We start from the raw sequence: 24,174 nt of genomic DNA, 5'->3' as shown, positions 1-24,174 counted from the left end.
TGCCAAGTCTAAGTGAGACATTTATATTTTGCCACAAGAATTTAGGTAGTGGTGTGTGAAGACAAAAAGCCCATGCATTTTTCACCACATTCAAATCTGGTGGTAAAGACTTGGATCGGGTTATAGTTTGTGTATTTTTTGACTATTAGCCCTAATTAAAATAAATAAAAGTTATAGATTTTACCTAATTTCTATGGAACATAAACATAGTATGTGATGGTTTGGATAATCAATTTCCCTACTTGGTTCAGAAATCTGGCATCTTTAATTTTGAATGAGTTTATGAACAAAGTGGTTATGAAGAAAGGGGTTAATTTATTAGGAGAAGTAAAGGTGTATTATATGTGAATCATGTGATCTTGTTTTTCATCAATGTTATTTCTTTTATATATTAAATAATTTGCACTGTATTACCCTACCTACTCTATTGTTGCGTTGCCCCCATCACATTTTCATTTATCATTCATTCCACTTACAAATATTTCTTAAAGCTTTATTTCATAAAGTATCAAAAGTGTTGTCCCACTTAACGATTTATGTCATAAAATTTTCCAAAAATTAATAAAAAGGTCACAAAGTGAATCCCCACGTAACAATTTAAGTCGTAAAGGAGAATACTCAAAAATAAATATAAAGGTCACAAAGTGAATTGGGAAACAAGTGGAGTTAATATGGAAGATAAAATGTAAATACAAATAGGTTCTATTAAAGTTCAAATTCAATTCATTAGACAAGATGGCAATGAAATAAGTTAAATTAGACCATATTTCGCATTAAATTAGTTGAACATGTGAAAGTGAAATGGATAATTGCAAGATACGTACAATTTAATCTTGACATATAGATATAGTATAAATAATTAAATATGCTGAGATACATTTCATGGGCCAAGAAATGATCAACAAAAAAAAAAAAGTATGAAAACCAAACAGCGCATAAGCTTCCTGAATTATCTAATCAATTTTCCCTTTTTCCCACTGTTTTTCTTTTTCTCATATCTTTTTATCGTGTCTTTCCTTAATAAAGGAAGTTAAAATTGATGAAGGCAATGATATGACATGACATGACAGTAATATAAGAATAAAAAAAAATCAAAGCTTTAGCCCTGATTGAGGGATAGCTATAGATGCAGTTTGTTGTATGTATATGTGGTGGTGATGATGAAGAAGAAGTTGATGGAGAGATGGAGTGTGGTTTGGTTGATCTTGTTGGTGGTGCATATTTCTGCTAATATGGAAAGTCTGTTTTCTTTCATCTTTATTTGGTTGTTTTTTTTGTTTTGGGTTTTGTCTTCTATTTCATGTTTGTGTGAATAGGTGATGCCTTGCAAAGCCTTAAGACAAGCTTACAAGATCCGAAAAACGAGCTCATAACCTGGGACCCGACCCATGCCGACCCGTGCAGTTGGTTCCACGTCACCTGCAACGCCAACCGCATCGTGGATAGACTGTAAGAATCTGTTCTTCTTACTACCCCTCACCTCGTTGGTCTAATCTTGCGCCTTCAGTGATCTAGGAAACTCGGGTTTGTCTGGCCAGTTAGTCCCAGAGCTCGGCCAATTGAAGAATTTGAAGTACCTGTGAGCCTTGTTTTGTGTTTGCTTCCGTATCTTTTTTCCAGCGTAAAGATTCTCAATCATATTTTTACAGGGCGTTGTACAACAACAAGATCAGCGGGGCAGTTCCTGATGAACTCGGAGACCTAACTAATTTGGAGAGCCTGGACCTGTACATGAACACTTTTACCGGTCCCATTCCTGAAACGTTGGGGCAGCTTTCCAAGCTGCGTATCCTGTAAGTCTAGTCGACCAAAAACATTCCGCTTTCTATTCAAAAACGTCCTACGAATCTCACATATGTTCCTTGTAAGGACAGCCGGCTAAACAAAAACAGCTTCACGGGTCCCATCCCTACGTCATTAACCAACCTCTCGGCTCTACAAGTGTTGTGAGTGTCCCGAGTTCTTCTAAAATGGAGTACTTGTTTTTCTGTTTTATCATTGCGAATTCCTGCAGGGATTTTTCGAACAACCAGCTTTCAGGTGTGGTTCCGGATAATGGCTCGTTTTCGTTGTTCACGCCTATTAGGTATTCCGATCACACATAGATGTGTGTTTGCAGTTTCGAAAATACCATATAAGTGAGAGTTAACATTTTACCTTTTGTGTGTTTGCAGTTTCGAAAATAACTCGAAGCTGTGTGGCCCTGTCATTGGAAAGCCATGCCCGGGATCGCCTCCGTTTTCTCCGCCCCCTCCGATTATTCCGCCATCCCGAGGTATTCCTAGTGTAATAATACATCTTTTTTATATATGTTTTAATACGAAATTAATAAAGTAGGAGAAAGTTAAAGAAAAGTAGTTGAAATAGTGTCAGTAGATAGTGAAACCTACATCAGTAGTGGAGTAGTGTAATGTGTGGTGAAAACGTTTCTAACATGGTAAAACGAAACTATTTTTTGGTGACGAAGGGAGTACTAGATAGGCCGAGTTGCTTTGTATAATCTACTTGCGTTATGTAAATGCAGGAGGAGATAGTATGACGGGAGCCATTGCTGGCGGAGTTGCGGCTGGTGCTGCTCTGCTATTAGCTGCACCGGCAGTCGCCATTGCATGGTGGTGTCGGAGCAGAAAACCACAAGAATATTACTTCGATGTACCAGGTCTGTCTCTGGTTTGATTCAAAAATGTTAACTCTACGAATATGGAATAATCTTGTTGTTTCGTGTGCACTTATCCGATTGCATTGCAGCGGATGAGGATCCCGAAGTACATCTCGGTCAGCTCAAGAGATTCTCTCTCCGAGAGCTGCAAGTTGCAACGGACAATTTCAGCAAGGAACATATTTTGGGGACAGGCGGCTTCGCAAAGGTGTATAAAGGACGTCTTGTCGATGGCTCACTCGTTGCTGTTAAAAAACTCAAGGATGGGAGGACTCCCAGCGGAGAGCTTCAGTTTCAGTCGGAGGTCGAGATGATAAGTTTGGCCGTGCACCGAAATCTTCTTAGACTTTATGGCTTTTGTATGAGTCCGACGGAACGATTGCTCGTTTATCCGTATATGGATAATGGGAGCGTTGCATCATGTTTACGAACAGGTTCTTTATTTTTTGTTGGTTGGTAATACTTCGATTTTAAGAACCTAAACTCATCCATGTTCACCCGTTGTAGAACGTCAACCTAATGAGCCGCCGAGGCCGCCGCTCGATTGGCAGACTAGGAAGAACATTGCTCTCGGTTCTGCCCGAGGCCTGTCGTATTTGCATGAAAACTGCGACCCGAAGATCATTCATCGCGACGTCAAGGCTGCGAACATCTTGCTAGACAAGGATTTTGAGGCTGTTGTGGGAGATTTTGGTATGGCTAAACTTATGAATTATAAGGATACCCATGTGACAACTACTGTTTGTGGCACCCTGGGACATATCGCTCCAGAGTACATATCCACTGGAAAATCATCTGAGAAAACCGATGTTTACGGATACGGAATTATGCTTCTTGAGCTGATAACCGGGCAGAAGGCTTTCGATCTGGCTCGCTTTGCCAAGGACGATGATGTTTTGTTGCTAGATTGGGTACGTATTCTCCTTTATTATTATTAGTTTGAATTATTTCGAGTTACAATGGATACATAGAAATGTTGCATTTTCATAAGCAAAACGAAACGAATATTTAGATGCAATATGAGATGCTGAATAAATTGATCCATCTTAAATCTCAAGCCATATACAATGCTAGGCCATTCCGTTTCGAGATTTCATCTATGAGTTTTACGTTTACGCACTGCCAAACGAGAATTCCGATACTAAGTAGCGAACTCATCATTCAGGTCAAGGGACTTCTAAAAGAGAAGAAGTTCAAAAAGATGGTCGATCCCAATATGCAGAGCAATTACATTGAATCAGAAGTCGAGCTGCTGATCAAGGTCTCTGTCCTATGCACGCAAAAATCATCGGTGGACCGGCCTAAGATGTCTGAAGTGGTAAGAATACTAGAAGGCGACGGGCTGGGCGATAAATGGGATGAATGGCTGAAGGCCGAGGCTCACAGGCAAGAGCTCGAAGATGCTTCTCGCCAGAATTACGATTGGGCCATCCACTCAACAACAAATTTAGACGCGGTCGAGCTGTCCGGTCCAAGGTGACCTACATGTGTTATCAAATAATTGTACCGAAATTTATACTAGAAAAAGAGGAAGTGATCTTTCGTACATGTGTTACAAATAAAATTTAGAATCTTTATCACTAGCTAGAGACTTGTAATTTTTTTAAATCCATTTTTTTTACGAAAAAAAGGTGTGAATAAACATGAAGTTGTTTCTCTAGCGTCGGGGGTTCGAGTCACTATAGTCAAGGGGTAAATAGGGAACCATTGCTCGGTTCGATATCAAATAAGAAAGACACCTTTGGAGAAATCGAGGTTAGGCTCAAATATCACAATATACTCCAAACCCCAGGATTTAGGATATATCGTCAAATATCTTTAAAATATGATAAAAAAAAATGGTGAAAATAACTAAGTAATTTTCTTCAACAAGAGATGGTCAAAACCGTGTCCAGATCCCAGCATAATCCAAACATTCACTATATAACTATGGTATTTCGACCAAGATTGCTCGAGAAAGATCGATTTTCGACCTAAATTCTCAACTTTGTTTCACTATGACGAGCGTTATCAGTCACCTAACATTCTCCTATCGGGAAGGTGTGCGAGGGCAGCGGAAATTTGGACCTATTTCTTGCACGGCTATTACTACTAGCAAAGAGTTTATGCAAGAGATATCGGCTCTTAAAAATACGAGGGTGGATGCAGATCAATTGAAGAAAGCATACCGGAAACTGGCTCTCCGTTACCATCCCGACGTGTGTGATCCGTCCCTGAGGGAAGAATCCACGCGCATGTTTGTTGAGCTGCAGAAGACGTATGCGAACCTGCTGGATCAAGAATCTCAGAAAACGGATAGGTCAGAAACGAGGTGTAAGTGGGAAGGCCAGCTCTCGGAGCTGAGGAGACGGTCATGTAACAGAGACGAGCAGGGAGATGGGAGCTGGGGAAGCCGGATGAGGGCAAAGCAACACGGCCCGTGAAATAACAGAAGTTCGTTCATTAATTGAATTCTTTTCTTGCATAGCATCACAATAATTGCTGTGTTTTTTGTAATGCAGACTATGACAAACTGATCTGACTAAGAAATGCCTTTGTAATGAAAGATGTCTCTTATACTCGATTTTCTTATAAAAAAAAACCTCAGAACCACGACTATTTACCGATGCAGAATTTGCTGAAAATGTTTGACAGAACTTCTTCTGAGATGTCTTCTCCGCTTATCTGCGCAAGAGCCATGGCTGCTTCTCTGAGATCAATCGTCCAAAAATCGAGAGGGATCTCTTCCTCGATAGACGACTGCAGCCTCACAAACGCCTCCCTTGCACGAACGAGCTGCTCACATTGCCTCTGATAATGACCACAAAATTTATCATTTAATACGGACTCTCATCCATTTTTTCAAGAATCGAGTCCAAGTAATGTACAACAGTGTTGCAAACGAGGATGAAAGTTTTGATAAAAACCGACCTGATTTACTGTCCATTTGCGTCCCCCAGCAGGGATCTTGTTCAGACCAACTAGCTCTATGATTGCAGATTCCAAATCGGAGATCCCTTTACCAGTCACGGCACAGGTGAAGACGTACTTGCTGAACGATCTTGAGAGAGTGTCTATCCACGCACAGGATGAAGCACAGTCGATTTTATTGACCACAAGAACCACTGGAGAAGTCGATGAAGTTGCGATCTGTATTTACGAGGGGAAACAAACACTAAGCATACGTGCAGCGTGAAAGAATGTTAGTCTATCTCAAATACTAATTCAAGAAACACCATCGACACACCAAATAGCGCGCGAGAGAGAGTTCACGATACCTTATTGCTATGAATTCTCTCAAGAAGTCTGTCATCCTCGGAAGTCCACCCCTCAGCCGCACTTACTGTCATAACAATGACATCGGCACCCATAGCAACTGCTTCCGACCTCTCAACACCTTAAATAAACAGAGTACAGAACAAATGAACACACAAGAGAAGGACATAAAAAGCATGTAAATCTTCGATATTCGAGGGATTCTTAACCAGGGAAACACAAAGAAATCTTCAAGAATATACTGCTTAACTCAATATATTAGACTCATAAAGGAGTGAAAGAAACTTATACAAATCAAGCTGATAGGTAACATCACAACTGTTTTTCATCAATTGAACTTCGACAACTTTCATCAGTAGAAAACTGTTGCTGGATAGTTGACTTACCGATTTTTTCCACCACATCATCTGTGTCCCTTATACCAGCTGTATCAAGAAGTGTGACAGGAATCCCGCCAACAGTAACATTGGCTTCAACTACATCACGTGTTGTACCCGCAATATTGGTTACAATTGCTCGCTCACTCTGCATGCTAAAATTTATGTACCGTTACATGATCAGGCATAGTAGAGAAATGGCCATAAAGGGATAAAGTCTAGTGCATTCACAGTTTTCATCAATTTCCATCACTGAAAAGAAGAATAAGATTGAATGCTAAAAAAATAAGCCTCTGAATCATACCTTGCTCCAAGCATTAAGAAGGCTCGATTTTCCAACATTAGGTCGGCCAACAATAGCAATCTGAACAAGATCAGTGAACAATGTCATGTATAATTAATGAAAAATTTCTTCGTGTGAAAATAAAAACTATACCAGTTATTAAATTCCATGTAATACCTGAACTCCCGACTGCAGAAGCTTGTCATAATTGGCAGTTTCCAGAGCACCATCTACTTCTTGCAGCATCTTATGTATCCTATCGGCAACTAGGTTAATGTCAAGGGGTGGCATCTCGTCATCAAAATCTAGACGGGCTTCAATCTCCGTAAGTAACTCAATGCATTGAGCTCTTAATGATTTGACCATGAAAGAGAAGCCTCCCTGTAACATGATAAGAAAATTCAAAGGTGTTCAGATGCCAACCATGACTATTGACGAGCCTCTACTTAAAGGATGAAGATCCAAAATCATTAGTTCAACCAAATTTACTAAACGGATTCTAAGAAATATGAAATGTTACCTGTAATCCTGCTAATGCAGCATCTGCTGCAGCCATCGACTTGGATGTTACAAGTTTCCCCACATTCTCAGCTTGAGAAAGATCGAGCCGTCCATTTAGAAAAGCCCGGAGAGTGAATTCGCCTGAGATACCGATGGAATACTATCAATTCCATTCATAACATCAAGAAAGTGACACAACTGGCTTGGTCCAATTGCAACCAAACCAGTGAATTATCAAGGATATAGCGACAGATCATAGTTAGTCGAGATAAAAAGAAGACAGGATTTGACCTGGTTCCGCAAGCCTCGCTCCAGCATCTAGGCAAGCCCTTAACACACGTCGCAGACACACTTCACTACCATGGCACTGAAGCTCAATCACATCCTCGCGAGTGTAAGATTTTGGGGCCAACATGGGAACTACCAGAACCTGGTTGGAAAAAATAAAACACACTCATATCATTACAAAAGTAGGACTAATCCACGCCCACACACGCCCTCGATATATAGATACCAGAACACGAGGTGTACCTCATCAATGATGTTGCCATGTGAATCCAAAACCTCACCGTACTCAACAACATGGCTATTAGGCCACCAACGAGCACCCTTTCTCCTCTTTCTTGACATCGGTCTAAAAACTTCCCCAGCTATAGAGACTGCTGAAGGACCAGACAACCTGACTATCCCCACCGCACCGGGAGGCCCACCCAACGAGGTCACAATCGCAGCAATTGTGCTCGAACTCGGAACTGGCTCTGCACAGCTCACTTCTCCATCCCCCAACCTCTCATCTTTGTTCAGTACTAATGTGTTCTCTATCAAAATTAAAAAACAATAATTTGACAATAGCTTCATAATCAAGAAAAACTAGTTCTTCATATACCACTGTAGTATTATTATTATTATCATCAACCAATCAAATATTCATGTAAATATAGATTCTAATTTTTACTGACTACCAAACATTTTCAGCAAGAAACGACATAGTAATTCAAAGATAAGCTATCAACTAACGTTTTCTTCTTTTCCTCTTTATCCAATTCCATACTGGGGCATTACAAGATTCAATTTTTTTCACTCTACTTAATCAAACAGACAATATTCGTGAAACGCTGAGTTACCTTTGGCGGCGGCGAGTGGGCGAATGGAAGCAGTCTTGTGAGAAGTGGAGAAGAGGAGAGAGAGATTTCTGTGAAATGGGGTCGAGAATTTGGGCAAGACTGAACGCTGGAGAGAAGCGCAGCGTTGCAATTGAGAAAAAACACAACGAAATGAAGATTGCAGAGCCATCGATTTTGTGGCGTTTCTATTCGTATTCTCTAAATATAATAGTTCATATTTAATTAACAGATGCAAAATCAGTTAGTTTCTCAATATTTGAGCAGTACTCATAGTTCAACTTCAAATAGAAATAGACGATAATCTATCTATACATCTATAAAGGGGGAGTTTTGGGAAAAATAACAAGATTGCCGTTATAACTTTTTTAATAAAATTATAAATTTAAAAATGATTTTATTTATTAATGTAGTAATTAAAGAGATGAAAAGGTTTCATTTACACAAATAAATTTAATACAAGCCGTTCACTATAATAAATATTCTGTATTGAACAGTCACAAATATGATAGTTAACAAAAACAATCTATTTAACAATACTACTTTAAATTTAATTACAAAACTATAGCTTTGATTAATTTAATATTATGTGCGTGCACAATTTTCCTTTATAAATTTTCTTGAATATTGTTGGGTTTAATGTGTGATTGGAAATATTTTAGTACTTGCAATCCATCACTAATATTATATCACAATCATACAGATCAATTTCCCACATCAAATTACCTCTAACAAAGTATGCAAAGAAATTAAGGAAATAATTAAATGTGGGAGTAATGTCGTGTGTAGTGGAAGGTGATCATGGCCATGGGAAGAATTTTGGCTTTTCATTTCATATAAGTAACATTCGTTATCTTAATTTGATGGTTTATAGTGTGTTAATTCCATAACTTTCCATATCCTTATTTATGGCTATAAAAGTCATAGAGTTGTGGATGGATTATATATCAAAAAAATCACTTTCTCTTATCTCTAAAGTTCTTTTTGTTTTTATGTATCATTTTAGGAGTATTGTATTGCTGAATTCTCGGAGCTTAATCAATTTCATTTGTACCTAGCGGATTTAAGGTGCTTCTATATGCTAGGAGAGTCGTTTATCTTTGGAACAATACGTCAATTCAAGAGGCTAGCCGCAACATAATTTGTCTTGCTGAAAGTGGGATGTTCTCAACTCGACTAATCATAATTCTATTTGTTTTATTATTTTCATTGTAATTTCTATTCCACTTATTATTATTTTTTTCTTCAATTGTAATAGTTAGAATATAACATGTATAATTTTATCTCAATATATAATATTTGATTATTTATGATGAATCAATAAATTTATGTACAAATATATCTATATGTATACGTGTGTGTGATAATAAAGTAAAAAGTTTATATACTTGAATCAGATATTTTTATGACAAAAGAATTGTGCATGTATAATACTCCTAATAAATAAAATAATATGTACAGTAGTATATGTTGGAAATTAAATAATTTGCACAAAGAACTAAAAACGAAGCCGACTTTCGTTTCCTACTTATAAATATGTTGTTACGGGCACTTAGTGGTCAAAAAAGAAAAAAAGAAAAAGAAAAAGAAAAAAAGGGGTTTCGTTTGGTGAGACTGTTAAGCCGAAAAAGAGCTAAATTTTTGTTGCATACGTATTTATTTATATTATTTTATGGCATATAAATAGTATTTAATTTTAAAATTTAAACTAATACTATAAAATAAATTAATTCCCAAGCAGTGCATGGGCGTTTGCTCAATTTTACTAATATTGTAGTCTTTATTTTCCTTTGAGAAGTCGGTCATATTTTGTTTTTAGATTCGTCTCATTATTCGTTTCTAAAAAATATTTGGATTGTGCATCGATAATTTGTAAAGTAGAGCCCCAGCTTTTACTTTGTGAATTTGTTTAGGGTTAACGGCAGTTTTCATGGAAATTAATTAGACTTCCAATAAATGTAATGAATATTGCTAAATATAATTATTATTTAATTAAAACTGATTTTGGGTTGTTACTAAAAGTTCCATTAAATGTAGTGGATATTGCAAAATAATTCAAGCAAACTTGAAGACAAATAGGGCGTACAATTTCCTTCCTTAATGTTTGTCAACACGTTTACACGTACATTTCATGCATAATTGTATATTAATTAACACAAAAAAATAACTTCCATAGTTATTGTGTATGAAACGACACATCTCATCCAAACGTTTACATGTCATGCATAAAATTATACTACCTCATTTTATTAGCCAAACATGACACTACATATTCCCTAATTATAAGGCAAATAACCGTTGTTCACACTTATGTTTATCCGAAGTGAGGAATAGGAAAGGTTATATCCCTAATTATAAGGCAATTAATGATTTCAACATATGATCAAATTAATTTTAAAAAGTAGAAACGGTTAATATGAAAATGCCCACGGCTTGGCCACAACCGAAATTAAACCCGTTCTGGCGATGTCTTTGACTCCTCATTTCAACAAAACACTACTTCGGCTCCAAAAGTTCCGAAATTAAACCCTTTTTGGTGATGTCTCTGACTCCTCATTTCAACAAAACACTACTTCGGCTCCAATAAATAATACTATTGGATGAATAGATGCTTGGATGAATGCAAGCAAAAAAAAATTTTGTTTACCATTCACATAGCCCTATTATAAAGTACTTTCTTGATATGATCATATAAACATATTCATAGTCAAGATTCAGGAAAAAAACGTCTACTATCAGTAAGATTTATCAATTAGCCCGACCCAGTGTAAAATAACGAATACAAATTTAAAAGCCCCAAATAGGATAAGTGATCAACAAAGTAAAATTGAACTGGGACGGAAGGAGAATTTTATTGATATTTGGCTCATTTGTTGGACATGATGAATATATTTTAAAGTTAAGGGTTTAGGATTGTAAAGTACTTTCTTGATATGAGCATATAAACATATTTACAGTCAAGATCTACTATCAGTAAGATTTATCAATTAGCCCGACCCAGTGTAAGATATCGAATACAGATTTAAAAGCCCCAAATAGGATAAGTGATCAACAAAGTAAAATTGAACTGGGACGGAGGGAGAATTTTGTTCATATTTGGCTCATTTGTTGGACATGATGAATATATTTTAAAGTTAAGGGTTTAGGATTTAGGTTTCAAGGTTTGGGTTTTTAGTGTATAGGGTCACTATATATAAAAGGGGAGTTTTGGGAAAATTTACAAGAATGCCATTTTATTTAAAAAATTATATTACTGTTGAAAAAACAATAAAAACTATATTAAGGTTAAATACGTGTGATTTAAAAGAGCCTATAAATTTGCAGTTATCCAAAACAAAAAAACGTGTGTGATTAAGGATTCTTAATTTTGCAATTATGTCAGCAACGTGATACGGAAAAAATGGACATTAGGATAACTAAAAGTCATTCATAGAATTCTAAACGTTAAAAATCATTCTATAAATTTGAATTCCTTTAATTAAAATTATCATTTCAATGAAGAAATTTTCCAAGTGGTATATCGTCACCCAATCGTCTTTATGATTTTATTTGTAGGTAAATGTACTGTATTCTCTATCAGTTTTGTGATTTTATATGTTTTGTTAGTAAGGATTATCGACAAATCTAAAACTCCCAAAATAAAATAGGTGATCAACAAAGTAAAATTGAATTGGAACGGAGGGACAATTTTATTGATATTTGGCTCATTTGTTAGTCATGATGAGTATATTTTAAAGTTAAGGGTTTAGGATTTAGGTTTCAAGGTTTGGGTTTTTAGTGTATAGGGTCACTATATTGCAATAAAATGAAGCTCGACTAGGAAGTGTCTCACCAGTGCAATCTTAGATTATAGCTTTTGATTATCAATATCTAAAATCTCATTAGGAGAAATGGTAATTATACATTCTTTGTTTTTTTGTTTTGTGTAATGTAAATTTGATTTATTTTTTAGTCTCACGATATACTTCTACCATTTTATTTTTTCATCAAGAGTTTTTAATTGTATTTTTTATTTATTGGTGATAGTGTTATATTATTGAATTATATATTTTTTTAATTATATGTTGTTGACGTGTGTTCCCAATTTTTATATTAGATATGTAAAGATTTTCATTAATATTTATGGATTAATTATGATAAATTATTTTTCATTTAATATTTATTCTACATAATTATTTGGTAAGTATTATATAGATTCCGGAAAAAAAATATAATGTGCCGTGCATAGCACGGGAGAGATACTAGTTTTTAAAAATAAAATCACAGTCAAATAAGTCTTTTTAATTCCAACATTAAATTTATTTTTTAGGTTGGTCATTTACACAATCAAATATTTTAGCGTGTTATTGTTAATTTATTAGTAGAGTTTAGTAATTATTGTACAAAAGAATTAGAATAATCCTTGACATTGAAAACAAGTGAGAATTAAAATTATCAATTTCATACGCTACAAATCATTCATTCAAAGAATTTTTAAGACAAAAAGGCCATCACAAGTTCGTAAATCTTAATTTCGATTCTTCATACTTTTGGTGTTGATTGGATTTTTGATTTTTCAGTTCAGTACAGTGTTTGCACCCAACATTAGTCTCTTCGATTAACCGAAATTAAGGTAGATACACCCAACAATAGTCTCACTAGACTTCGTCACTAAACTTGGATGAACATGTCTGAACTGCATCAGCCACTGTCAGAAAAATCCTATCTTCACCAATCAAATCTGCCACGTCGGATGCGTGTAATTTATCCATCACAGTTGGCCCAGGATTTGCAAGAACAAGCTGTCCAAATATTAAAAAAATGTTCAAAATTTATGAAAATTAGCCCTAAATTTTTTCTATCAAGTTGAGCCTAGTTACCTCAACTGATCTCTTCTGCAGGCTCCTGTGCAGGTCTTCGAGGGCGTGGATCCCGCTCGTGTCGATGTCAGTGACGGCTGCAACAGCATCGGGAAAACAAACATATTATATCGATCAACTCCAAGGATTAGAAGCCAAAAAGTTAGAGACGAATGCGAAAAGCCTACGTGACATTTCTACGATCAAAAACTGGATTTTAGGGAGGCATGTGGCACCGAGAAGCTCGTCCTCATCCGTTAGCCACCTAAGTAGCCTGCAAAAGACGTAGGATGATGCGTTTTATTGATAATACGCAACAAAGTATTGATATTTAAGGTGCTAAAAGTCTTGTAAGCACAAGTAGTGCAATAAGCTGTTATACTGAAAATACGCGACGGTATATTGAAAGCAGCACAACTAGAGTGGTGAAACATAGTACAGCATGATACTGAAGCTTGGACAGGCCCAAAAATTTCAAAGAGTAGGCCCACATGACCATCCAAAGAGTAGGTGCAAAAACTAGACGTGACTCAATAATAATACGCGACAGAGTACTAAAAGCAAATACACGAAAAAATCAAGTTACCTCTCTCTTATATAGTTTGAATTTGAGAAGTAAATAGCAGAATCAAGTCTTATAATGAGAACTCCAGCAACCTTAGTTGCCTCTGGATACTGCTGTATATTCCTATACACATTTGTGCCTGGGATCTTCCCAAGTAGGGCTGTTCTTGGCCTAGTCACTTGCAATAGCAGCTTGGCGAACGAAATCGACACCTGTCGAGACGAGAACGCACGCTATTAGGATTACCCCTTTTTTTCCAAACGACCCAACCACTTACCGCGATCAGGAGGCCGAGCTCGACGGAGATGAACACGACGCCAAGAAAGGCCCCCATGCAGGCCACGAAGTCGAACCTGTCGATCTTCCATATCAAGATCGCCGCATCGTAGTCGATCAGGCCGATGACGGCCGAGATGATGATGGACGACAGGATGGCGTTCGGCGTGTACTCGAAGAGAGGGGTGAGGAAGAGGAGCGTGAGAAGCACGACGATGGACATCACTATGTTCGACACCGCCGTCTGGCACCCGGCCATGAAGTTCACCGCCGACCGGGAAAATGAACCTGTAGAAACGTAGCAGGACGTCATCGAACCGGCTATGTTCATTGCTCCAAGAGCAACCATTTCTTTGTTTCCATCAATCTGATAATCTTTCATTGCAGCAAAAGTTCTTCCAATTGCAACAGCTTCCTAAAAAATCAAAAGGGTATAAACTTCTTGTAATTCTATCTTCAAAAAAATCAAATAAAATCACAAAAACGAGACATAAACTCACCGTCAAAGCAACCATGCCAGCAACTATCCCAATCCTAAGGCCTTTCAAGGCATAATCCTTGGTGAAGTAAATCTCATCAACAGAAGGCCTATTTATGCCCTTCTCAATATGCTTCACCTGTTTTCCAACGACACGAACGCGTTCATTAACACAAGGCTTCATCACAATAGAAACAGAACGACAAGAGGCCTTACAATCTGCACGCCCTTCTCCTCAGCGTTGCTAACGAAGACGATGAAGGTGGAGAGGATCACTGAGACGAGGGGAGAAATCGCGGCTATCCAGAAGAGGTTCTTGTACTTCTTCCCCTGCATAAGCACCGTGATTTAGAAACACCAATGACGTTCGTTCGTGGCTTAGAAAGCCGAATGTCAAAAACTTACAATATACTTTGCTGATAAGAGAAACACCAGAAAACTTGTTCCAATGAGAATAGTAGGCACATTCCACTGCATAAACACAACTCACATAAGCAATTGCAAATCAACGATAGAGAGAGGGCGCAAGCGAGCAAGAGAGAGAGAGAGGCTCACTCCATGAGGGGCTGAGCTCAAGATAGATTTGACTACAGATATTATATCTGTGTTTTTGGTGAACTTTTTTATGCCTAAAAATCCCTTGAGCTGTTGAAGAGCAATAGTGATAGCAGCACCACCCATGAATCCAACTATGGCAGCATGTGAGAGGAAGTCAATCAAGAATCCCAATCTGCACACACGCACAACGCACACGACATTCAGTCGATGAATCGGTTACTTTCAGTTAAGGAAGCCATAGAAATTTGATTGCCTGAGAATGCCAAGGGTGGCTTGTGTGATCCCAGCAAAGAAAGTCGCGGTGAAAGCCAGCCTACGGTACACGAGAGGGTTGGCAACGGGATCAACCTCGTCTTGCAGCAGAGTCCCCAACAGCAGAGACACCACAGCAACGGGGCCAATGGCTATATCCCTCGAGCTCCCCATCAACGCGTAGATCAAAGGCGGGACGAAGCTTGAATCTTCACAACAATCAAAAGTTAGTCACATCACATAAAACTTGAAGGAAAAATGCGCGAATTCGACAAATAAATGCCACTCACATAAGCCATACTGTGGATCCAAATTTGCAAGCTTGGCATAGCCAATGTCCTGTTGTTGCAAATTCAGTAACAGAAACATGACTAAAACGATGCAAACGATAATGATTGGGCGCGTTTATGAGTTGCTACATACTTGAGGGATGCAGAGGGTGGCAATGGTGAGCCCTGCCACTAAATCCCCTTTGAATTTGCTAAGATTGTAGCCTCTGCCCCACGAGAGAATCGGGAAGACAGCCTCGACTCCTAGGAGGAACTTGCGCGGTCCCGATTGGTCCTTGAACGAGCGAAGAGGATCGTCTGCAAAGAACGTCTCCTTGAGAGTTGCGGAGAACTCCTTCCACAGCTTCTGCTTTGGAGGAATGCCGACCTTGTATGGCAGCGACGGATGGCGCGAAGACCCCTCCATTTCTTCTTCTTTCTTCTTGTTAGGATCTCCCATCAAGATAACAGACTACACAAACACAAATGCAGCAATGAAATCATCAAAAATGTAAAATTTGTGGCCTAATAAAATGCAAAAATATCAATAAACTCAAAATCACACCAAATTTTGCTTATCAAAAGTGTTGAATTAAAAAGGGATTTAAACCCTTTTTTGCATCTCATATTCTTCAACACTTTCTACGTACTAACAACTTCTTTTACCTCTTTTTTGAACCTAAATCCACAATCATTGAACAATTCATGTTTTATGTGGAGAGGACAGGACTTAAACCCTCACTGATCCACCACTGCAAGAATTTCTAATGTGAATCTATAGAAACATCATAGAATTAGGTAGAAATCTTATTACATCACAAAATGTACAAATAAAGTGATGCTCAACAAGCTACACTAAAAGTCCAAAATCAACATGTGATGGTGGATACAAATAAAACTCAACATTCATTAAATAAAGAAAAAACATGTGATGCATGCACATTTTATCAATATGGAGTACAATATTTAAGAACTAATACAATCTTTTTACTATAAATATAAATTCTCACCAAGAAAATGTTCAAAAACCACACAAAGTGAATGAAGGGCTTTTAGAATAGCAACCCCACATCCCACCTAAGGGCAAAAAGGCAACTAAATAAATACTCCATCTTCAAAGGGCCATTCTGCAACATCAAATTCCCTCAAGAAACACTACAAATTGGCTGCTCTCACCCAATGAATCAAGCCCCCCCAAAAAAGCAATCAAGATTATTAATAAAAAAATTATGGGCCTCAACAATTTGGATCAAAGATAAAATCTTTATTGCTTCTTTGAACCATGCAACAAGCCCTCTTGGTTTCTTGATCAAATTTCTCCAAAGATTTCAGCTTTTTTGGTTTCTTGACAAATTTCTCCAAAGATTTCAGCTTTTTGTTGAAAAGTGGAAGGGAGATTCAAGAGTTTGGGGAATCGATTAATTAATAGTGTTGTGAAGCAGCAAGATATCTATCTGTGTCAAGACGTTGAAAAGGAGTGAGGAATTTGTTCAACTGCAACATCCGAGGATGAAGGATTGCCAGCATCTATTTATAATAATTTTGCCAATTGAAATAAATCTATATTATTTGCATGCATGTAGATGGAAAATGATATTGAATTATGATTTGAAACGGTCATGTTCTTGATTTTTTGTAGTTGTAGTTGTATTAGGACGGATTATTGTGTGAAATTCCTACATTTAAGACCAATATTCGTATTTAATTTTTGTACAAGTCAATCTTTTTGTAATATACTCCTATTTAGAGGATTTATCAAGGTGAATAATGAGAAGATACATCGGTTATCACTCTGACAACAAATCACATACATTGAAATTTTTTCCATCAACACAAAATAAAGATATGTTTGAATTGTTTTAACAATGGTTAAATGTTTTATTGAATTATGGATATTTAAGTGATTTAGATTATTAGTAGTAGATGTTTTTTGTGTAATAGTAGTAATTTATAGTAAAATTTAGGTAAATTTAAAGACTTTGTAAATTTAAAGTTCCAAGTATTTATTAACACACTATATATTATAATCGACCCTAATAATTTTAGGACCGACCCGATACATGTCTATATATATCAAGATTCGGATTCAAACACAATCATTTTGCTATCCGAACAAAAACCCTACATGACCGCGCAAGCATGGGGGTTGTCGTCGCTAAACATGAGAGCGTACTTCTCCTCGACCGGGTTGAAGGTGCCGACACCAGGCTCGTCGGTACCGCGCACGTGATTGGCCGGTGCCTTCTTGTCATACACACCGCTAGCGTAGGGATGCGCGATGAGGCCGTACGGAACATATGGCCACGGCTCTGACTTCTTCCCAGTCGATTTCGCCTTCTTCAACACCTTTTTAGCATCCACAAATCCGTACACCGTTGCTTTCTGTTGTTTCCAGTCCACCGTCACTGATTTTGCTCCTGCAACAAATTTTCATTTTTTCAATAAAAACGTATAGTAAAAATGAAATAAGACATATAATAATGATGAAAATTTTAAAACAGAAAAATGAGACATTTATTAGCAGACGCTACCTTTCATGCCGGAGAGGACATTTTTTATTCTTTCTCCACAGCCTTCACAATCCATTCTAACTTTGAGATCAACGGTGTTGAGTTGCTTTCTCTTCTTCCTCTTTGTGCTGCTGATCAAATCAACTATGTAATCAAATGTTCCTTCAACTCCCATTTTTCTTCTTCTCTAATTACTAACAAAAGTACTATTTCACTTTGTTTAACTAATAGGTTGAGGAAAGAAATTTGGAGGGATTTTGGAAATTGGGTATCAAAATTGTTTTCAATGAAACATTGAGATTTTTGTGTTGGTGAAAATGGAGTTGTCTTTGCATGTCTTTTTATAGGATTTGAGGACCCATGAAAATGTTACTACTTTTTTTATAAAAAAAATTAAAAAATCTAGAGTTGGATATATTTGGCCTACATTCCAAGTCATGAGATTCTTTTATTTATTATTTTAATTTATTAGTAGAATAATTTATATGGGTATTGTTTGCATGAAGTATTTTGATGGAATGAACAATTTTCTATATCTAATGAGTCATGAGGATATATGTTGGAAAATTATGATTTTATTCAACATTTTTCATTATGGATTATGTGGCCACATATGTGTAGTATGTAATTATATGTACTCCATATTTGTAGTTTGTGGAATGTTTTAGTTGTAAGTTGCATAAAAACTAATTAAGTGAAAAATAACCGTTACTAGTTTTTATGCAACTATAGTAACAATGTCTGAATTTGGATTGTTTTCATTTATCCATCATAGTATCACTCAAAATAAAACAATCACTATAATAAATTATAGATGTGTTATAGAGTTGCATTATATACCACCTTGCTTGTCATTTATCGATAACACAAAGTGAATACTACAACCGTAAATAACCATAACCTTTTACGGAAGTCTATATCACTCAATCGAATTATAAGAAAAAGGTTTACCAAAAAAATTTTAATTCAAAGTTATTTATTGAAACTCAAATTCAGAAGTTAAAAACTATAGCACTAGTCAAGAATTAAAAAATACACGCCCCGTTCCGGCTTAAATGACACATTTGATTTTAGGAGTTGTTGGTCAATATGTTTGATTGGAAAAGAAATATGTTGGTGTAAGTATTAAATGGAAAGAGAAAAAGAGTTGAATATTTGAATTTAAGAGAAAAAGTGTTCAATTATATTAATTAAAGAGAGAAAATTAATTTTATTATTTTAAAAATATAAATATAAACTAATAAAAAATATGTGTCAATCTTAGGTGAAAGTTGGGATAGAGAGAATAATATACCATACACATACTACAAATTTGATAAAAAAAAAAAACAGAAGAAAAAGGTAGTACTACTAATAATACAGTAGTAGAATCTAATGGGACTTGACTGCCTTAGCCACTAAGAATTTGGGGTCGATAGAATACTAGTAGTAGTTGGTTTTACTTCGCCATCAACATAAAGAAATAGATTCATCTCCGGCACGTGGCATCGGATCACTTCTGCCACGTGGAGATCTGTGATGATCGGACGGTTACCAGGTGAGGACTATCTTTATAAGATATTCGTCGCGATTGTCGGTTTTCGAAAGGGCGGTGTGGCAAAAGAGAGGATATTTCTAAAAAGGAAAAGATAAATATGCTAAATGCTACTATATCAATTTACTCCATATTTTATTTTGTTTTGTATATAGTATGCAGAAATGTCACGTTTACATAATTTACAATTTATATTTAAAAATATTATGTCGACATTATAAGCTAGAACATTGAACTATGTATTGTATACACTCATTATTTATTTGCAATATAATATATAAATAGCTCATCACATTTACAAATCACATAAGGTCAAAGCCTATAATCTACTACTACTATATTTTTCCATTTAGCTATAAAGATGGTAATTAAATTGGGTTTAATTTTTATTTAATTCATAAATTTGCTAGTCTTAATGATAATCTTTTAGGTATAAAAAAAATATTATTAGTGGTATTTATGATTTAGGTGTTCACAAGTCAGAAATGTGATAGGCATATTTCAGTCAATTCAAGTATATCATAAAGTACTATATAAAGTTGATTAATTGTATATACGAATATTCAAGATAAAATACCAAAAATTATTCCCACACGATTGATCAAGAACCAAACACCTAACAAAAAATCGTTTCGCCACTTTTGGTACTAACTTTTTTCATAATCAAGGTACTAAACATTTATAACATTCATAATCTAAATTAATTATAAAGAAAAGGAAAATGAAGTATACTTAAAAATTAAAATTACCATAACCTAAAGTGCTAGATGGATGTTTGGATTAATTTTAATGTCCACAATCCCTAGTTTTTACAAAGTGTATTTTTATTTTTTTACCTCACAACATAAAAATTTAACTATTAGTAATACATAGTACTACTTTTATAGTGAATAGACACATACTATTAATAATACTACTGTTAATAATCCTTGTGGTTGTAGGCTTGTATCATAAAAAAACACCCCAAAATACGTAAATGGAGAGCCGGCGACCTAAATAGCAAATTAATAAATCACATTAATTTTCTTCTGATGTAATGAATTTGGTTTCATACTACAATAGTGAAATGAAAACCACTCAACATTTTTTTTTTCTTCTTCTCTTTTGTGTACACAAAAAGGGTTACAGATGCTACACAATTTATTCACAAATGTGACAAGACAATTCCACAATAGCATCACTACAATAAAATCAAATTTGTCAATTCCTCAACCCTATTAACAAAATTTGACTAATTCATACTAATATTAAGGACCCGAAGCTATAAAACTTAATGCTCTTGATCATAATCACAAAAATATTCATATGTTTAGTTGTTCATTAATAATTGATGTGAGTTTGCAATCCATCTTGACATATTACGTCATAGTGATGTCCGGAGAATTTCCAACCTAACTCTGTTGCTAATTAATAGGTTCAAGGTCTCAAGATCTATAAAAGTCAACACAAGTGATCTTTTAAGTTATTTAAAATTATTACAATAGATAATACTCCATCCGTCCCAAGATAAGCGACCTACTTCTTTTGGGCACGGGATTTAAGGAATGGTATTTAAATAAGTTAAAGTGGAGAGAGTAAAGTATGAGAGAGGGAAAAGTAGAGGAGAGAAGAGAGAATAAAGTAGGTGGAGAATAAAGTAAGAGAGATGACTTTTTGCTAAAAATAGAAATAGGTCACTTATAGTGGGACACTCCAAAAAGGAATACAAGTCACTTATCTTGGGACGGAGGGATTATATAGTACTCCCTCCGTCCCAAGGAAGATGATCCCTTTCTTGGGCGATACGAAATTTTATGCAAATTTATTTTGTGTGTTGAGAGGAGAGAGTAAAGTAAGAGAGAGAGAATAAAGTAGAGATAAAAGTGTTTTTATTTTAAGTAATGAGTCATCTTAATTGGGACAAACTAAAAAGAAAAGTTGACCATCTTCAATGGGACGGGGGGACTAATACTTAGTAGGACACCTAAAATGTAAATAATAAGTAAAACAAATATTATGACATTCTAAAGTGTCACGATATATCATCATGGCCCTCACATAAGTTTTTGTCATATAAATCATTACATCAATGGTTTGTGAGCCTTTGACCGCCATGATTTATAAGATGGTGGCGATTTCCGAAATTTTCCACAAAATTCATTATTACAATAGTCAAAGCACTTTTCACCTATAGTACAACCGTCAAAACATGACCGAAAACAGCTGTCGAAATAGTCCTCTGCCGCTACATAATTAACAATAAATATAAGGAGTATGAGAATTGTAACCACATCTCCCATTCTCGACGATTTCATGTTTGCTAACTATTACTACCTTTTTTATATGAAAAAGGGAAATATTTGTGTGTGAATTTCATCGATACAGTTTTGCATTTATATATGCTAATAATCAACCTCTCATTTATTTGTGTTAACGTAACTAATTAATGTTCAAAGAAAAAAGTTATCAAACTTAATGACTGAATTAATGTTACAACTTATTTGCAATTAATTTTTTAATGGGTTTATATGAAAGAAACTGCACTTTTGTGTTGTCACTTTATTTATTCGCATGTTCCACTTGAGAGTTGAGATGACATCTTATTTATAATGTGAACGTCCAATATTACTATGTCCTGAGTATAAAATAACAATCAACTTTTGATAAGATAAAAATATATATGTATGCAATATTATATTTGCTATACTCCATCCATTCGGCATTAGGAGTCTCGATTGAGTTGGGTGTGGGTTTTAAGAAATGTTTGAGTTTGTAATAATTGGAGTGTGAGGTAATAGAATGTGGGACCCCATTTGCATTACTATTTGCTTTATTCTTTGGACGTGTTTTTACTTGTACTTTTTAGTATTTTAGTTTATAATATTTTTATTTCACTTTTTATGCAAATGTCTAACCAGGATTCCTAATGCCGGACGGAAGGAATATTATTTTAAAGATTATAATTATATAATTATTAAATCTTGAAAAGTGTCATTAAATAATATTATGATATTAATTTAAAATGTAACTTAGCAAACTTAATGTTCTGGATTATAATTGTACTCGTTTACTTTGTCCATTCGAAGCTAATTGCTATGTATTCCATTTCGGGTCGTCCTAAATTACTTATACTGTCATTTACTTTTCCATTAAATATTTATTTTCTCTATACATTACTCTATCTTTTCTCTCTTACTTTATTCTCTTTATTTGATCTTGATAAGGCTCGTTTCATGCATTGGTTTAGGGTTAAAATTATGTGCATTTGGGGCGCTGATCTGTGTTTATGAGTTCAGGTGCGTAGTCTGCCGGACCTAGGAGTTGCTGTTACGGACCTGGCAGATGCAAAAGAAAAGAAATTGAAGTAAAAATCAGACGTTCGTCCTGACCTGGAAGAATTAAAAGTTGGCGACAGAAGAATGGAGCATGAGCAGATCATTTTAAAAAGTCTTACTCAAAGTCAAATCACCTTAGCCCAGGATACCCTAGGGATCGGAGAATAAGACAGCCACTTCTACTCGCACTTTAGCTTAAGCTCTCATTCCATTCCTTAGTTCCAGACTCAAATTTCTCATTTTCACTTGCTGCACACTTGGAGATGGAGGATTCTGGCCACCGTGGTTCTCATCATCGTTATTTTGCTGTTGTGTAACACCGCCTTGTGAAGGCGAAGAAACAATATTTACTTGCTTTCGTTTAGTATTTGTTAGTTTTTAAGTTTCGCAACTTTAGTTTCTGACTTTGATCCACTGGATTCGAACCTATTTCTCTTTATTATGGAAGTTTATGTTGGTTTCTGTTGCATATCGTTGAGTTGATGTTTATTTCTTGCTTTTAAGCTTTCGTTATTGTTGATTGTTGGATGTTTGGAGCTGAGATCGGTTGGTTTGTTGTTGGAGGTTGGAGATTTGTGTATGGAGATGTCTGGAATTGTTGAATCGTGGTGTATTTGAGTTGGAGTTTCGCGTGTTTGGTGTTTGGTGTTTACGTTGTGCATGATTATGGCTATTTACTTTCTGTTTCTGCATCCTTTAGGTCCAGTAGCGTAGATCTGTTAGTTTAGGCTTTAATTTCTCGTTTTAAGTTTAGATCTAAAGTTTGCTCTGTTTTCATGGTGTTCAATACTCTGTTTTACCTGCTATTCTCGTTTGATTCCCGAAGAAGATGAAGTTGTTGGTAGTTAGAACCAGATCTGCTTTATGTCAGTACTTTTTAGCATGTACTTTACTTTTCTTCATTGTTCTCCAGACCCTGTCAGTACGATCTGCTTTGTCCTTTTACTTTTCTGCATGCTTTTCCAGACTCTGGTAGTTTAAGGAAACTTGTCTTTACTTTTCACTTTATGCTTGTCTGTCCAAATTAGGAAAGTCTGTCTGGTTAAGTTTACTCCAGTTGTTTTATAACTTTAAAATATCTCATTTCTCTAAGTCGTGCATGTTCCGTACGTTCTCAGTTCTTAGACCCAGTAGGTAGAGTAAAGTTTTCTTATCTCTCAGACCCAGTAGTTTTAAGTTCTCGACCCACAAAATCACGTGGCAGCAGCCAACCCCACTTTCCCAAAACATCCTCAAATGCAGTTTCGTAACACCTTCGTCCTCGTGAGATCGATCCTTTACTTCCCTGTGCTAAGGTGTAGTACAGTGGGTTGAGGTTTTTGAGGAAATAGAGTGCATCCAACGACCCCCTTCTGATAGTTTCATGATCTTATAGCCTCCGAAG

The 24,174-nt window shown here is 35.9% G+C and overlaps 5 protein-coding genes across 5 annotated transcripts; 2 read left to right on the top strand and 3 right to left on the bottom strand.

Annotated features, from left to right (window-relative positions):
• Positions 1-1,011: 1,011 nt before the first annotated feature.
• Positions 1,012-4,319, top strand: LOC125222341 (somatic embryogenesis receptor kinase 2-like). The gene is made up of 11 exons (XM_048124871.1): positions 1,012-1,239; positions 1,317-1,449; positions 1,508-1,579; positions 1,650-1,793; positions 1,875-1,946; positions 2,015-2,086; positions 2,175-2,275; positions 2,525-2,659; positions 2,749-3,093; positions 3,167-3,570; positions 3,825-4,319. Exons 1-11 carry the CDS (start codon positions 1,158-1,160, stop codon positions 4,137-4,139), a joined length of 1,875 nt encoding a protein of 624 aa, XP_047980828.1. The 5' UTR covers positions 1,012-1,157; the 3' UTR covers positions 4,140-4,319.
• Positions 4,320-4,656: 337 nt separating this feature from the next.
• LOC125220818 (chaperone protein dnaJ 20, chloroplastic-like) lies at positions 4,657-5,082 on the top strand. The gene has a single exon (XM_048122955.1). The coding sequence runs from the start codon at positions 4,657-4,659 to the stop codon at positions 5,080-5,082; it is 426 nt and encodes a 141-aa protein (XP_047978912.1).
• LOC125219004 (tRNA modification GTPase MnmE) lies at positions 5,080-8,381 on the bottom strand. The gene is made up of 10 exons (XM_048120842.1): positions 8,200-8,381; positions 7,607-7,893; positions 7,367-7,505; positions 7,095-7,216; positions 6,752-6,955; positions 6,596-6,655; positions 6,301-6,439; positions 5,917-6,035; positions 5,570-5,788; positions 5,080-5,449 (listed from the first exon to the last, which is right to left on the bottom strand). Exons 1-10 carry the CDS (start codon positions 8,366-8,368, stop codon positions 5,255-5,257), a joined length of 1,653 nt encoding a protein of 550 aa, XP_047976799.1. The 5' UTR covers positions 8,369-8,381; the 3' UTR covers positions 5,080-5,254.
• Positions 8,382-12,699: 4,318 nt separating this feature from the next.
• Positions 12,700-17,013, bottom strand: LOC125223505 (sulfate transporter 1.3-like). Its single transcript, XM_048126683.1, has 13 exons — positions 16,443-17,013; positions 15,587-15,904; positions 15,454-15,502; positions 15,165-15,372; positions 14,909-15,083; positions 14,759-14,824; positions 14,570-14,683; positions 14,376-14,492; positions 13,877-14,290; positions 13,621-13,811; positions 13,223-13,308; positions 13,056-13,132; positions 12,700-12,977 (listed from the first exon to the last, which is right to left on the bottom strand). Exons 2-13 carry the CDS (start codon positions 15,890-15,892, stop codon positions 12,834-12,836), a joined length of 1,947 nt encoding a protein of 648 aa, XP_047982640.1. The 5' UTR covers positions 15,893-15,904; positions 16,443-17,013; the 3' UTR covers positions 12,700-12,833.
• Positions 17,014-17,416: 403 nt separating this feature from the next.
• On the bottom strand, positions 17,417-18,259 carry LOC125219796 (heavy metal-associated isoprenylated plant protein 24-like). Its single transcript, XM_048121865.1, has 2 exons — positions 17,964-18,259; positions 17,417-17,849 (listed from the first exon to the last, which is right to left on the bottom strand). Exons 1-2 carry the CDS (start codon positions 18,115-18,117, stop codon positions 17,554-17,556), a joined length of 450 nt encoding a protein of 149 aa, XP_047977822.1. The 5' UTR covers positions 18,118-18,259; the 3' UTR covers positions 17,417-17,553.
• Positions 18,260-24,174: the final 5,915 nt, after the last annotated feature.

The sequence above is a fragment of the Salvia hispanica genome, chromosome 4 (assembly GCF_023119035.1).
Source record: "Salvia hispanica cultivar TCC Black 2014 chromosome 4, UniMelb_Shisp_WGS_1.0, whole genome shotgun sequence".
Lineage (NCBI taxonomy): Eukaryota > Viridiplantae > Streptophyta > Magnoliopsida > Lamiales > Lamiaceae > Salvia > Salvia hispanica.
The sequence above is the reverse complement of the archived record's forward strand: the minus strand, read 5'-3'. Positions and strand labels throughout refer to the sequence as shown.